This window comes from Zingiber officinale, chromosome 2B (assembly GCF_018446385.1).
Source record: "Zingiber officinale cultivar Zhangliang chromosome 2B, Zo_v1.1, whole genome shotgun sequence".
NCBI lineage: Eukaryota > Viridiplantae > Streptophyta > Magnoliopsida > Zingiberales > Zingiberaceae > Zingiber > Zingiber officinale.
The window spans coordinates 100,840,928-100,857,668 of record NC_055989.1 but is presented as its reverse complement, the minus strand read 5'-3'; the positions used below and the strand labels follow the sequence as shown (position 1 = coordinate 100,857,668).

Here is a 16,741-nt window from a genome sequence, read left to right as displayed (position 1 = left end):
TCATCCCATATTGCTTTTAGATTGTGAGCCTTCTTCCCTTTTTCTTTTGTCTTTTTCTGTTCTTCATTCTTCTTCTCTTCCATTTTCTTCAAGAGAGGACATTCATCCCTCGTATGTCCTTCTCCTTGGCAATTGTAGCATCTTACCTTCCTTCTTCTACTTTTGCCCATTGAACTTCTCCTAGCATGTGATTTGTTAGAATTAAAATTTTTAAATGCTTTCTCATCTTTCTTACCATATATGTCTCTTAATCACTATCCATTGAGGCACTTGACTCCTCAGAATCGGAAGATGGTGGAGATGGAGACTTCTTTTTACCCTTTCCCTTGTCAAGGGCTACTCCACTTAATCTATGGGCTTCTTTATCTAATCCTTCAACTCTAGTTTCATGGAGCTCCATTGTTGAGAAGAATTCATCTAGAGAGGATTTCTCTAAGTCTTTTGAAATGTAGAATGAATCTACAATTGAGCTCCAAGTTGTGGTTCTTGGGAAAGCATTGATGGCTTTCAATATAATGTCTCGGTTGGAGAGTTTCTCACCTACACTTGTTAGTCCATTCAATATTTCTTTAATTTTAGCATAAAGTGAAGATACCTTTTCTCCTTTTTCAAGGTTAATGTTGTTGAGTTTAGTTAGGAGAAGATCCCTTCTTGCTAATTTCGCTTCCGATGTGCCTTCATGAAGCTCTACTAGTTTTTCCCATAAATCCTTGGCACTCGTGTAGTTTCCAATCCTTGTTACTTCTTGTAGGAAGAACATTTAGTAGATGATGCAAAACCTTTGAATTTGCTAAGTGCTCTTCCTTTTGCTTCTTGCTCCATCTTGCTTTATTGATTATCATGTTGTTTTCATCCCTAGATATCTCGAAACCGTTTTTCATAATTAGCATAATATCAAAATCAGTATCGAAGAATACCTCCATTCTCTTCTTCTACCAAGAGAAATCACCTTCGAATTTCGGTGGTTGGATGTGTGAGCCGACCATTTTGATGATATTGCTCATCTTGGCGGTTAGTTCGTTGAAGGACATTCTCGCTCTGATACCACTTGTTGAAGATCGGTGGCCGGCTAGAAGGAGGTTGAATAGCTAGGTCACCTTAAGTCTATCGCCTTTCTACAAGTTGTTAGTTACACAAGCAGAAATACAAATATAATGAAAGCAATAAGAAGACAAACGCTAACACGTTTCCTTTTATGTTGTTCGAATATTGCTTGCTCCTACTCCATGACTTGTCCTTAAGGTGGATGAACCCTCAATCCTTCGGTGGATTAGTTCCCGACAATCTCCGGCTAAATGAGCTCCTTCTCGGTGGAGCAAATACCTCCCACAAAGAAATTCTTCTTCATTACAAGATTGGGAATTAGGTGTGGGAAGAAGAGTGTAGGCTTTAGAAGCTTGGAGGCAAAGCCTAGGAGTATTTCAATAATATCAGTAACCTCCTTCAATGCCCCAAGCTCCCTATATATAGAGGGAAAGAGTTGATCACACATCAACTCATTTCCTGTGTACCAGTTGACTTGCACATTCATCAGTTGACTGGTGCTACCCTTGGATGTAGCCAACGGCTACTTAGCAGAATCAAGGATTCTATCAATGGCTACTTACCAGTCGACTGGCCGCTGCTGGCTAAGGGAACAGAATGCTTCTGTTCGCTCCCAGCCCAGTTAGTCAATTGGACCAATCGACTTCCACTTCCATCAGTCGACTGGCCCAGTTACACACTCACACTCATCCTCTCCGGAGTTGCCCTTTGAAGCCCTCTTCCTTGGCCTTCGTCCCTCAGATGCACCTGAGTCTGCGGCTCCTCTTCATGCATCCTTCGCGTTGCCTTGAAGTCCGCTTCCCTCGGCTCCACTCCATTGCTCCTCGTCTGGCTGTCCCTCGGATTCCTTCCACATCATCTTTCACCGTCTCAAGGACCCGAGCCCTAAGATGAGCTTCCCAAGCTTAACCGCACCAAGCTCCTCATGTGTGTTTCACCAAGTCCTGCATGACTCAAACACACATATCAAACCAATATGAAAATCTAACTTAAACTCTTTGACATACACATCAAAACCATGATCGTGCCCGATAAAACCTAGGTCGATTGCTCTCACAGTCTCCTCACATGACATAGGATTTAAAATCATCATTTTGAGAGGACTGAACTATCCAATCATGCATAAAGCCCAATAGTTAATGGAGTACATCAGATTGAGGAATGATTTGAACATCCAACAACCATTGTGGCAAAAAAAAAAAAAAGACGAATACGCTCGCCCCCAGCGCCCCCGCCAACCCGTCCCAGGACCAACACGGAGGAAGTAAATTACGGGTGGCTACTAGCCTTTGGAATAGTGACTAGCACATAAGGGAGGTATTTACCTCGACTTTGCCGAGATTCGAACCCCAAACCTCATTGTGGCAACACCTCATGCGCTAGCCACTAGACCCATCCGAGGGGACCGAACGTTCAACAACCATGCACTTTCTAATGGAAGAAAATTTGCTTACCATGTAACATCAATAGATTGAGTTAATCATACATATAGAAGCATCAATAAGGTCTAGTGCATTTCTATCTGTTAAAGTAAATTGGCTAGCCATTTATTTGCTAACCATTTATCCCCAAAGCTCTATTTATTAGGAAAATGACGAATTTCTATATTTTTATTGTTAACATTCTCCCTTCATTTGTGGATGGGATCTTGATTTGACTAACCACTTATCCTAAAAATTCAAGCTAGGAAAGAGACTAATTTATTTGTTCATATTGTTAATAATATCAACGTATCAAGTATCAATTAATAAACAATCAAAGTAGTGGATGATACAAATTGATGCACTATCAAAGTATCAAGTATCAATTATTAAAAAATCAAGTAGTGGATGATACAATTTGATTCTTGACCACGATTATGAATATTATCTCAACCAATTTAAACATAAATGAAGTAAATGAAATACAATTTCTATAATATCATATAATTAAAAAAAACAATTATAGAAGTACCTTCTTTGTTCGTGTAAGGATTTCAGGACTTGATGCTACTAGAATACAACCTCTTGCCTGTATAGTTTTTAGTGTCATGAACATTCCAAAAAGATAAACAAGAAAAGAATTAAGAGTGGAAAAAAATGAAAAGTTGGAAGATAAGATCAGAAATAAAACCATCAGGACCAGAATCTGCAAAGCAGAGGAGTTAAAAATTATATCAATGAAAACTTAACCCACTTGTAAATAAGCCATATATGGACTTGGATTCACAATTCTCAAAGCTCGATAAACTTCAAATGGATCTGCAAATGTGCGCCGCTCAAAACGCTGGCTCAAAACTATCTGAAAAATGTCACCAGCAAAGATATGTTCTTTAGCATGCAAAACAGCCGTTTTGTATTCTTCACTTGTCATCGATGACTTTGTTAAAGCCGCACCAAACTGATAAGTAGACAGTTTCACAGAGCCAGCAGAGAGTGTGGGGCTAAAAAAGAACGTGGGAAATATGAACAAAGAATTACACTAAATCAATGAAGAAATAAAGAGAGGAATAGGAGATAAATTCGCCAATCAGAAGAAATACACTAAACATACTCACACATTGACATTGTGCACCCTAGATAGCAAATTATCTAATTTTTTTTTCCCATCTTGATAAGCACTCTCAATGGAGGAATACCGATCCACTCGCACCCAATGAATCACATATGCTTTCTGTTGGAAAAACAAAATTTTGAAATTATATCATAGATGAAAACCTTTCAAAGAAGGAAGCATATTATGAACAAAATTTATTTCAATCACCAGAATGAATTATGCATGAAGATCCTATATATAGAGGAGCATTGTTCCACACAATGTCTGGTGTTAAGACAAACAAAAAGCAACAAAAGATGACTAGATCTAAGACTCCAAGCTAGCACAACAAATAACAGAATCTGGAATAAGTTGCAAGGAAGCATATATAAACAAAATTTCTTCCAGTCACCAAATATACACATTGGCATTGTGCACCCCAGATAGCAAATTATCTAATTTTTTTCCCATCTTGATAAGCATTCTCAATGGAGGAGTACCATTCCACTCGCACCCAATGAATCCATATGCTTTCTTTGGAAAAACAAAATTTTGAAATTATATCATAAATGAAAACCTTTTCAAAGAAGGAAGCATATTATGGACAAAATTTCTTCCAATCACCAAAGCAAATTATTCATGAAGCTCCTATATAAAGAGGAGCATTGTTCCACACAATGTCTGGTGTTAAGACAAACAAAAAGCAACAAAAGATGACTAGAGCTAGCACAAGAAATAACTGAATCTAGAACAAGTTACAAGGAAGCATATATAAACAAAATTTCTTCCCGTCACCAAAGTAAATTATTCACGGAGATTCTAAAAATAGAGGCATACGTCGTTTGGTGTTGAGGCTAAAGCAACAAGAGATAATTGATTTTGTGGCTCCAAGCTAGCACAAGAAATAATTTAATCTGGATGATAGTAACGGTTGATGGAATTTCAATTTGGTAGAAATCTGTAAAATCAAATTCTTATCGCAACATTTTAAGTTTGTAATTCATGTACTTGCAATTGGAAATTATGCCTAAATTGTTGTGCAATATGAATTTGTGTGTTGATATTTAATCAACAACTACGTATTCTGAAACTATAGCTACAACAAATAAAGATATGAAATATTATGTTGTGAAAAAATCATTGCCAAACTGATTACAGCCCAAAATGGAAAACCAACATGCATCTTGCCAACTCATCCCAGGAGTGTCAACAAATGAATAGATAGCTTTTGATTAGTTCTTTAAAATTAATGGTATGATTGTTGATTCCAATGATATAAAATCATACCATGATGTGAAGGTACCTTCACCTTCACAAACGGCATTCATTGCAGCTACATACAACTTTGAAAATGACAAGTATAGAGAAGAATATCTTACTAGAATACATCATAATTCCTATGAACAGAATATTGAACTAATATCATATATAAAACTACCATAGTTAGCCAAGATAATTGTAGAAAGGTACCTTCTCAACATGGTCAAACACTATCACATCGTTGTAGAGTCCTAGGTGGACATCTGGGAGGTTTCTGTCATCCCTAGGGGAATTAGTGAAGGGAAGCTTTTTCTTTTCAACATATCGAACAGTATCATAGGAAAAGTAACCTGCCCATCCACCTGAAAACATAAATTACTGCAGTCATTAAATATAATTTGACATTTTGAAATTCAATGTCTCTAGATGAAGTATGTCCAAGCCTTTTGTTAACACCATTTAGACAAGAGAAAAGGGAAAAAACAAGTCAGTCTTTAGAATATGTAATTTGATGGTGCTTCATCATTTACAAGAGAAATTTCTGTTAAACCAAGAACTATGGCAACCAAGATTCCAAATCTCAAGCTACGTGGGTGTCTTGATTTTTGAGTATTGTTTCAATATCGTGTTGGCATTCCAATGTATGGTAACAATGACGAATTGAAGGTTGTTGGAGGAAAAAGATGAAGAAAAAAAACTATATAGTTAATTTGAATGTTTGTTTTCCATGTAAAATGTTACAATTTTAATATTATCTTGTATAAATCCAAACTCCAAAAAAAATAATATCTCAATTTTAGCAATGGTAAAGTTGTTGTCATGTGACCAAAAGGTCACGGGTTCGAATCTTGAAAACAGCCTCTTGCAAAAAGCAGGGTAAGGCTACGTACTATGGATCCTTCCCCGGGACCCCGCATGGCGGGAGCTTCGTGCACCGGGCTGCCCTTTTTTTTTTATCTCAATTTTAGCATACCAAGGGGTGTTGAATTTTTACATGAAATGATACACGACCCAAAGATATTGTGTCAGTGTTGAGTAGTATAAAGTTTCGTTAATTTATCAGAATGATATGCTTTGACTGTTTCACCCGGCACGTACAAGATTTCAAACCATGATTGCAACCAAACTCTAATCTATTATCAAGCATAAAGATAAAATTTCTATTCAAATGAAAGCAATATAAGATATGACTGAAAAGCATCATTATTTGATACATTAAACTACACTCAAAATGATACATAATAATTGGAGTCTATACACCCGAACATTAAAAGGACAGAACAACATTATTGTGCTATTATATACCTAAATTGGTTTATTTATCTTATAGAAAAGGCATTTCACACCCAAAGAAATTAGTAGTACCTTGGTGATGCATGGGCAGTTATTTGGTTAGCCAAATCACAAAGCCAACATTTTTTTTTATTATAGTTCAATTTTGATTATATTTATTTTTTATTGTTAGAGTTCAGTTGAAGGAGAGCCTTGGCGCAACAGCATGCTGCTTTGTGACTAAAAGGTCACGGGCTCGAATCCTGGAAACAACCTCTTGCAAAAAGCAGGCTAAGGCTACGTACAATGGATCCTTCCCCGAGACCCCGCATAGCAGGAGTTTCGTGCACCTGGCTGCTCTTTTAGGAAGGGGAGCTTTGGTGTAACGGTAAAGTTGTTGCTTTGTTACCAAAAGGTCACGAGTTCGAATCCTGGAAACAACCTCTTGTAAAAAGTAGGATAAGACTGCGTACAATGGATCCTTCCCCGGGACCCCACATAGCGGGAGCTTCGTGCACCGATTGCCTTTTTTTTTTTTGTTAGTGTTCAGTTAATTATTATTGTTTGATTGTTACTGTTGAGTTTTGATATAATTATTATTAGTACTTCAGCTGTTTGATTGGAACTACGCTAATGTTTACAAATTTACTTATCTGTTAATTGTTTAAAATTTTTCAGTAGGTATTTGATTTGAAAAATATTACTTTTGTTTGATTCAATTTAGCATTAGATCTACAATGGAACTGCCCTTAGGTAAAGTTGATCATTAATGTTCTCTGTAATTTTATTATCACGTGTTTAGATTATACATTCTTATTTACTGTCATGGGCACTTGGCTGATTGAATCATCGATTGCTTCATTCTTTGTATATTGTGAACCCATTGCGTTGAGTATTAACAATTTATCTGGAGTATGAACAATGGAGCAAGATTCTTCATTTGAATACAATTCACCACCTAATTTTAATAGTTGCAAATTAGAGACAAGCATTAGGAATCTCTTAATCAACTGAGAGAGCCCATAGAGTATCAACATTATTGATGAGTATATAAAGGAAGCCATAGAAAAATATGGTACAAATAATGACATAAAATGTTGCAATAAATTTAGCACCTACAAACAAGAAGAATAATGAAAGACAAGCTCCTAAAAATATTTTGGTTCTCATATGAACTCCATCTGTATTTTTTTTAAATATACTTTGTGCATGATGCACATTTCAATCAAAAGAAGAATCACTTTTTACCACCTGTCAAAAGTTTTTTCACTTTTCTCCTTGCATTGCAAAGTCTTATGGATACAAAGAAGCTACTACTTATGTCATCTTTAGATGAATACTTGTAGTGAAATTGTGAGGAAGTTAAGTTGAGTCCTTACAAACTCAATGTACACACTAGATACACCAACAACCCTAACTTAAATTCTTTGTTACACATCAAAACATCTTGATCGAACTAACCACGTTGGGGCCGAATATGTCAACACTTTTCGAATTCAAAATTAACATATATTACTCTTAAAAATGTTTTATTTGCCATTTTTGTTTACCTCAAAATTTAAGCCTGTTTTTACAATTGTTCCTAGTCTCTATCATCTGTGATGATTCTTGGGCATGGTAGTAGTGATGATATGAGATTGGTATGACAAGTTTAGTCGACTAATATTGTTATAATGGAATGGTTATTTTATCTATGTGATTGATGAACACAAAGCTCCTGCAGGATGAATCCATTGATGGACGATTGAATCAACTGAAGAATAGTCTACGGTTACAATGGGACAGGACGATTATTCTGTTACAATAGTTGGTGTTCTAGAAGCTTCAATAAGTTCAATCAACTGAAATAGTCGGTAAAGTTGTGAGCGGATTGAAAGCATAAAATAGTTAACACACTGGGAAAACATAATAAAGGCTAAAGGAAGAGTGGTTGAAGGCCTATAAATAAGGGGGGCCAGGAGCAATGAAGAGGTTTAAGGGGGTCCAGGAGCAATGAAGAGGTTATCCAGCACATAACAATCTCTCTTATTGCCATTGCTCATTTTTTATCCTTATATTTTGTATTTATTTGTTGTTGTGTACTAATCAATTGTAGAAATCAAACTATCGATCCCACAGTCCATTCCATTACTCCACCATTAGAAGCCCACCATTGAAAATCTACAACAACTAATCAAGAGACTTAATTTTCACCTAGCATTGCCTCCTCTTTCGAATCAAACATCTAAGATGCAAGTTTTAAATGCAAATGTTAGATGGGATTTCATACCTCCTCATCCTAGTAAATACATTGCAAATGGGTATACACAGAGAAGACCTAAACTATAAACTACAAAGAGATAGACTCAGGTTTATAGTGTAAACAAATGGACACAATTTCATCTAGGGCTAAGATTGCTCCTTACTTTGGCAGCAATTAGATATCAAGAAGGTTTTTCTCTATGGTGATCTTATGGGGGAAAAACATACATGAAGCAGCCTTCAAGCTTTGTTCAAAAATACTTGGCCTTGTGCCATCTATCTAGCTACAACCACTAGTCCTAATTGTGTATGGCTGTATTATATTGAAAAAGCTCATACACCTCTAACTGAAAAGAAATAAAGTTGTTGTCAGTGTAATGCAACTAGTTACACATCAATTATTAGAAAGGATCAAAATTTGAGGATTACAACAAGTTCTAAGCCTACATAAAGTGTCAGTGGTCTCTACGAAAGCCAATTAGGTACCATTCAATGCCTAAATCCATTTAGCCTTCCCATGTTATCCCAAACACACAGGGGCATCAGTTGAATAATAATGTGGCTAGTGAAGTTTATTGCCCACCTGCATGCATGATGCAATTTTTCTTGAAAACAGAAAAGGTAGGGGGGGGGGAAAAAGAGTTACCACAAAATACATCAGGAAGCTCTGTAATTAACTGAGGGCTCCAACTCTCCATGATTTTCCGTGGAATTAGCATTGGATCCTCAACAATCTCCTCCGTCATGTGGCCTTCCTCGTGGTCCATAATGGACACACTGTATTCCTTGGCGACGATCTCCATGGCCGGCTGAGCTCCCACAACACTGTAACGACCCTGACCATGTCGATTGTTCAATGCAACAAGACGAATAAAAGCAATTAGAAACCAAGGAAGACAAGAATTGGAACTCACAACGTTAGTACCCATGGAACCTTGCTCCACTGACTCGAAGAGAAAGCTGGGAGCGTCGCGCTCATCCTCTTTCACGAGACAACGGTAGGCTAACACCGGTGTAAGGTGATCACTGAAGATGGAACGGAAAAGGGGAACCAAATTTCCGTTGTTAGCAGCCTCTGCGAACTTAAAGGCCTCATCGTTTTCACCTAGAAAAAGCAACCAACACGTATCGGGCATCATTGCCGTTCACGACGTAAATGTAAATGTGCACAAAGCTCAAATACCTGTGAAGCCGAGGGAGGAATGTGAGAGAGAGAAGCATGAGAGTGAGGGCAGTCGGGAAGAGAAACCGCGTGGGAGGGAGTGACGGAGGAAAGGGAATCGTCCGCCTAAGGATGCGGTGGCGAGTACGGCGGGTAAGGATGCTGGCAGTCTGCGGCAGTGGCGACCGAGGAGGAGGGTTGTCGGATGAGAGGAGGTGGCCAGCGCTTCCATAGGCGGCGGGAGAGAAAGCGAAGAATTTGGAATCAGGGGGGCGGCGTCGGTCGGAAAGGGGTTGACGAACTAATACCGTGGAATAGTCATCACATCCCTTCCATCTCAACCTGTGGGGCGACGTTTTACGTCAACATTCTAATACACGTGGTTTCATTCTAGCTTCAAACTCGAGTCAATTTATAACTTTTGTTGAAACACACATATTCCCTACGGAAATCAACCCAGGGAATTGATCTTGTATTGTAAATATAGCATCCGACTGTAAATTTCACTATTATCATGGCTATAACTTCTGTTGAAACACACATTCCCTACGGAAATCAACCCAGGGAATTGATCTTGCATTGTAAATTTAGCATCCGACTGTAAATTTCACTACTATCATGGCGCACCTGAATGAATTGTTACATAAGAAAATTTATAGAATTGACTAAGGATTTTAAGAAAGACTTTAGAATTATCCATTTAGTTTTACATTCGAAAGATTTAAAAAATATCATAGATTTAAAAGAATATAAAATATCTTTATTAATATGAGAATTTTTGGATAGGGTTTTAAGAATAAAGTCATAAGAATTTATACCGAAAATAGATAATATTATATCATTATGGAGATATATGAATATTCTTTGGTATAATAAATAGTATCAGAATTATGGTCCAAGTCAAATGGTACCAGCTCGAGGTGCCCAGACCTCTTCCGGGCACCCGGACCAACTTTCTCCAGCCCTTATTTTCTGCAAAACAAAGTTAATCCAGGTAAAAATAATATACATATAATATAAAATTATGACAGTCTCTGACTGTCCGATTCTGACTTTGAGTTTTGTCGAAACTCTAGGTCGAACCGACGCCTACTGTTCCCTCTTCGAGGAATGCGTTCTCACTTACTCCTCTCAAGAAAGTTTACCTGTTGCCAGATCAACCTTTTAGATCGACTGAAATTTCATCCTAGGGTTACCATCCCCTACGACCTAGGGTTATCACCCCTTAGGGTTTTCCTCAGCCTAAGGTTACCACCCCTAGGACCTAGGGCTAGGGTTTTCCTCAGCTTAGGGTTATTACCCCCTAAGATCTAGGATTATCACCCCCTAGGGTTTTTCACCTGCCTAGCCACAATTAGGACTTTCCACCACCTAGGGTTACCACCCCCTAGGACCTAGGTGTTGGTTGCTACTCGGAAAACCTATAGGTTCCACTGTACAAAAATTTTGTACAAAGATCTGAACCTTTTCCTAGCTACCATGTGTTCTTTTAAATTAAATTTTGGATCGCCTGCGGAACTTAACACGTTTGATCCAAAACTTAATCTATTTGTTCTTTTAGGTTTTGACTTGGATCTCCTGCGGAACTTAACACGTTCGACCCAAGTCTCCTTAAGTTATTAATTCCATTAAATATTAATTTTCATAATTGGTTCCCAGTACTGACGTGGCGAGGCACATGACCTTCTTGGATATGGGAGCAACCACCACCGACTAGACAAAACCTTTTATAGAAATCTAATATTTAATTTCCTAAAATAACTTTAGGTTAACCAAAGAGAACAATCAAATCACAAGGAAAAGAAAAAACAAAAGAACACAACATCGAAAAACATATTCGAAATTCTAGAACGTAAGCCTCTTGTATTTGGTATTATTTCCATAAATAACTAGCATGATGCGGAAAGAAAAATTACTAGTTATACCTTGTAGAAAAACCTCTTGATCTTCTACCGTATTCCTCTTCTAACCTCAGACGTTGTGTGGGCAACGATCTTCCGAGATGAGAAACCACCAACCACCTTCTCCTCCTAGCTAGGTTCGGCCACAAAGGAAAAGCTTCACCAAGGAAGAAAATTAAAACACTAACCAAGCTCCAAGAGATGTTAGCTTTCTCTCCTTCTTCTTCTTCTTCTCCGAGTAGTATCCGGCCACCACAAGAGCTCCAATAGAAGAGGGAGATTCGGCCACCACAAGAGGAAGAGAGGGAGAGGATGGCCGGCCACACCAAGGAACAAAAGAGGGAGAGAAATAATAGATGTTGTGTCTCATGAAGGCACCCTTACCCCTTCTTTTATATTCCTTGGCCTAGGCAAATTAGAAAATTTAATTACAATAAAATTTCCTCAATTTCCTTGACATGATTTAATTGAGAAAAATAAAATAAAATTTCCCAATTAAATCTACATTGGTCGGCCACATCATTGGAGAACAAATTGGACAAGTTTCAATCAACAATTAAAACTTCCTAATTTGTTTTCGGAAATTTAAAAAAAATAAAATTTCTCTTTAAAAATCTCTTCATGGTTGATAAAAGGAAATTTCTATAATTTTAATTTTATCAACATGTGAATAATTTTAAAGAGAAAATAAAATATCTCACCAATCTACAAATAAGGAAAGAGATCTAATCTCTTTCTTTAATCTTTTGTAGATCTTTTATAAGAGAGATATTTTAATTTAAATTCTCTTTAATAAATTATTTCTTCCACATAATAAAAATTAAAATTAAAATTCCTTTTTAATTTAATTTGACCGGCCCCCACTAGCTTGGGTTCAAGCTAGGGCCGGCCACCCAATTTTATACCTAGGTCGGCCCTAGCTTGTTTCCCAAGCTAGCTTGGCCGGCCCCTATTGGGTGGGTATAGAAGGTGGGTATAGAACTCTACAAATAAGAGGCTACGATAGGGACCGAGAGGAGGAATTGGTTTTGGTCTCCCGATAAAATTAAGCATCGCCCCGAACACACAACTTAATTTTATCAATGATAATTCATTCCACTAGAGAACTATCATTGAACTACCGCACCAATCCCAAATTACATTTTTGGGCTCCTTCTTATTATGAGTGTGTTAGTCTCCCTATGTTTAAGATATCGAATGCCCACTAATTAAGTGAGTTGCTGGCAACTCATTTAATTAATATCTAAGTCCAAGAGTAGTACCACTCAACCTTATTATCATATCGGACTAAGTCCACCTGCAGGGTTTAACATGACAATCTTTATGAGCTCCTCTTGAGGACATTATCAACCTAATATCTCTAGGACACAGTTTCCTTCTATAATCAACAACACACACTATAAGTGATATCATTTCCCAACTTATCGGGTTTATTGATTCATCGAACTAAATCTCACCCATTGATAAATTAAAGAAATAAATATCAAATATATGTGCTTGTTATTATATTAGGATTAAGAGCACACACTTCCATAATAAGTGAGGTATTTGTTCCTTTATAAAGTCAGTATAAAAGAAACGACCTCAAATGGTCCTACTTAATACACTCTGAGTGTACTAGTGTAATTATATAGTCAAGATAAACTAATACCTAATTACACTACGACCTTCTAATGGTTTGTTCCTTTCCATTTTAGTCGTGAGCAACTGTTTATAATTTATAAGGTACTGATAACATCATCTTCTGCATGTGATACCACATACTATGTTATCTACAATATAAATTATATGAACAACTACAAACAAATGTAGATAATTTGACCAAATGTGATTTTTATTCAAAACAAATGTTTACAAAAGCTTAGGCTTTCAGTATACACTCCAACAATCTCCCACTTATACTAATGACTAAGCTGCCATATCTTCTACCATACATCTGATTCTCATTCCCTCCACATGCCGATCGAAAGCTTTCGCCGGAAGGGCCTTAGTGAAAGGATCTGCCAGGTTATCCGCTGATGCAATCTTGGCGATGACAACTTCTCCTCGCTTCACGATATCTCGTATCAGGTGGTACTTGCGCTCTATATGTTTACTTGCCTTATGAGCTCGTGGTTCCTTCGAGTTTGCAACTGCACCGCTATTATCACAATAAATTGTGATGATTTTGGGCAAACCAGGAATCACATCTAAGTCCATTAGAAAGTTCCTGAGCCATACTGCTTCTTTAGCTGCCTCAGAGGCTGCTACATACTCAGCTTCCATGGTTGAGTCCGAAACGCATTTCTGCTTAACACTCCTCCATGAAATGGCTCCACCTCCTAAAGTAAACACATGACCTGACTTACTGTTATCCCTATCTAATTGAAAATCTGAATCCACAGGGAGCGGATCGTCCGCTTGGTAAACTAGCATATAATCTCTAGTCCTTCTCGGTACTTTAATATATGTTTTACCGCATCCAATGTCCTTGTCGAGGTTACTCGATATCTGTGCCCACGACAAAACAGATATCGGTCTCGTATATAGCATTGCATACATTAGGCTTCCTACAATCAAGCATAAGGAACTGCTTTCATGTCCTCTATCTCTTTCGATGTCTTTGGAGACATCTCTTTAGATAGAGCTACTCCATGTCTAAAAGGTAAGAAACCTTTCTTGGAATCCTGCATGCTAAAACGAGCAAGGATTGTATCTATATATGAAGCTTGGGACAGACACAACATTCTTTTCTTACGATCCCTTATAACTTTGATCCCAAGAATGTGTGCACAATCTCCTAAGTCCTTCATATCAAATTGTTTGGACAACCATACCCTTACATCCGATAATATCTTGACATTGTTGTCAATTAACAAAATATCATCTACGTATAGTACAAGAAATACCACCACGTTTCCGTTACATTTCTTGTATACACAAGACTCATCCAGACACTGAATAAATCCATATGACTGGATGACTTCATTGAACCGGATGTTCCAAGACCTTGAAGCTTGCTTTAGTCCATAAATGGACCGATTGAGCTTGCACACTAGATGCTCTTTGCCTTTTTCAATAAACCCTTCTGGTTGCTTCATATGGATGTTCTCTTCAAGACTTCCATTAAGGAAAGCTGTCTTGACATCCATTTGCCAAATCTCATAATCCATATGAGCAGCAATGGATAAGAGTATCCGGATAGACTTAAGCATGGCTACCGGTGAAAAGGTCTCCTCATAGTCGATTCCCTCTTTCTGAGTATACCCTTTCGCAACAAGCCTAGCTTTGAAGGTTTCTACCTTCCCGTCTGTCCCTCTTTTCCTTTTGTAGATCCACTTGCATCCAACGGCTTTTACACCATCGTGTGGTTCTACAAGCTCCTACACCTTATTAGAGTACATAGACTCTATTTGAATTCATTGTCTTTTGCCAAGACGCTGCATCTATATCTTGGAGTGCTTCATATATTCAGGGATCAGGTTATGTTTTCCGGGATCAAGTCCAAGACTCTCCCAAAACATGAACCTTTTAGTCGCCTTACAACCCTCCCACTACGACGAGGCATGTCGTGGTTGTGTATCATGTGTGACACGTGTTGCGGTCTCTTGTGGTATTTCATCTTGTATCGTTGGTAATGAAGTAGACATGTCCTCTCTAAGTTCTTCCAAAACAACTTTGCATCGGGCTTGTGATCCATTATATAGTCTTCTTCTAAAAGCGGGCATTGGTGCTAACAATGACCTTCGTCTTTAGGACTATAAAATAAGTCACCTTCGTTCCTTTGGGATATCCTATAAACACGCGAACTTCCATGACGGATTCTAATTTATCAAGATCTCGTTTCAAAGACATGTGGACTACCCCAAACCGAATATGTCTTAGTGGGTTTTCGCCATTCCACAATTCTATGGGAGTAGAAGAAACTGATTTAGAAGGTACTAAGTTCAGCGATACTGCTTTTCCAGCATATCCCCAAAACGAATTTGGTAATTCGAATAACTCATCATCGATCTAACCATCTCCATAAGAGTCCTGTTCCTTCGCTCTGCTACACCATTCTGTTGGGGTTCAGTGCAGACAATTGGGATTGAATCCCGCCTCGATAAGTAATTCCTAAACTCTCCTAAGAGGTATTCGCCATCACGATCGATCGTAGTGTCTTGATACTTTACCTAGTCGTTTCTCCACATCAGATTGTATTCTTTGAACTTATCAAAGCACTCGGACTTACAAGCATTAGGTAAATGTATCCATATCTTGAATAATCGTCCATGAAAGAGACAAAATATTCAAAACCTCCTCTTGCCTCGGATGACATAGGACCACACAAATCAGAGTGAACCAATTCTAACACTTCTTTGGCTCTATACCCCTTGGCCTTGAACGACCTTTTGGTCATTTTACCTTCTAAGCAGGATTCACAAGTTGGAAAATTTTCCAACTCTAATGAACTCAAAAGTCCATCGGCTATAAGCCTCTGAATCCTACTTAAGTTAATATGACCAAGCCTTAGATGTCAAAGATATGCTTGGTTCATTTCCGAAGGTTCTTTTCTCTTATTAGAATTAGAAGATGAGTTATAAATTTCCATGTATTTCTTTGTGGAAAAAATTGGATTTAAAGTATACAAATTGTCAACTAATGCACCAGAACAGATAATCACTTTATTTCTTTTAATAACTACATCGTTACTGAAAGAAACTGAATATCCATCTAAAAACAGTTTAGAAACTGAAATCAAATTCTTTCTAAAACTGGGTACATAAAGACAATTTCTTAAAACCAAATTTCTATTTCTACTAAAAGATAAGTAGACGTCTCCCACTGCAACAGCTGCCACCTTAGTAGCATTGCCCATGTAGACGGTAATCTCCCCTTCAGATAGTCGTCGGGTTTCCTGGAACCCCTGTAAGGAATTGCAGACATGATCAGTGGCTCCCGTATCTACACACCAGGTGCTGGTAGATAACACTGCTAAACATGTTTCAACAACTAGAGCATGAGATATACCTTTGTTTTGGTTCCTACGAGGACAGTCCGCCTTCCATGCCTGCTTGCGGATGAAGCACTTGCCCTTGACTTCTTCACTCCAGCTTTAAATCCCGTACACTGAGATTTATTCACTTTCTTTCTTGAGCCACTTATTTCTTCTTCTTCTTTCTGTTTAGAAGTAGAACCATTTTCAAGATAGTGAATTTGAGAATTGTGACGAAATAATCCTTCTGCTGCTTGAAGTTAGTAGTTCCCCAATGAATAAATCCTTTTATTCATATTATAGTTCAAAGTGAATCGCTCAAAACTTAGGAGCGTTTGGAGGATCATATCGATCTGGGTTTCCCATCAATTTCTCCTCCAAGGATCATCT

The 16,741-nt window shown here is 37.8% G+C and overlaps 1 protein-coding gene across 1 annotated transcript in view; it reads right to left on the bottom strand.

Annotated features, from left to right (window-relative positions):
- LOC122046514 (anthranilate synthase alpha subunit 1, chloroplastic-like) overlaps positions 1 to 9,849 on the bottom strand; it is a 105,719-nt gene extending 95,870 nt beyond the window's left edge. The window contains exons 1-7 of the mRNA XM_042607244.1: positions 9,515 to 9,849; positions 9,246 to 9,436; positions 8,978 to 9,167; positions 5,029 to 5,180; positions 3,581 to 3,696; positions 3,220 to 3,466; positions 2,998 to 3,054 (exon numbers count right to left, since the gene is read on the bottom strand). Coding sequence (XP_042463178.1) covers positions 2,998 to 3,054; positions 3,220 to 3,466; positions 3,581 to 3,696; positions 5,029 to 5,180; positions 8,978 to 9,167; positions 9,246 to 9,436; positions 9,515 to 9,725 — 1,164 coding nt within the window. The 5' untranslated portion in view covers positions 9,726 to 9,849. The remainder of the gene's footprint in view (positions 1 to 2,997; positions 3,055 to 3,219; positions 3,467 to 3,580; positions 3,697 to 5,028; positions 5,181 to 8,977; positions 9,168 to 9,245; positions 9,437 to 9,514) is intronic.
- Positions 9,850 to 16,741: the final 6,892 nt, after the last annotated feature.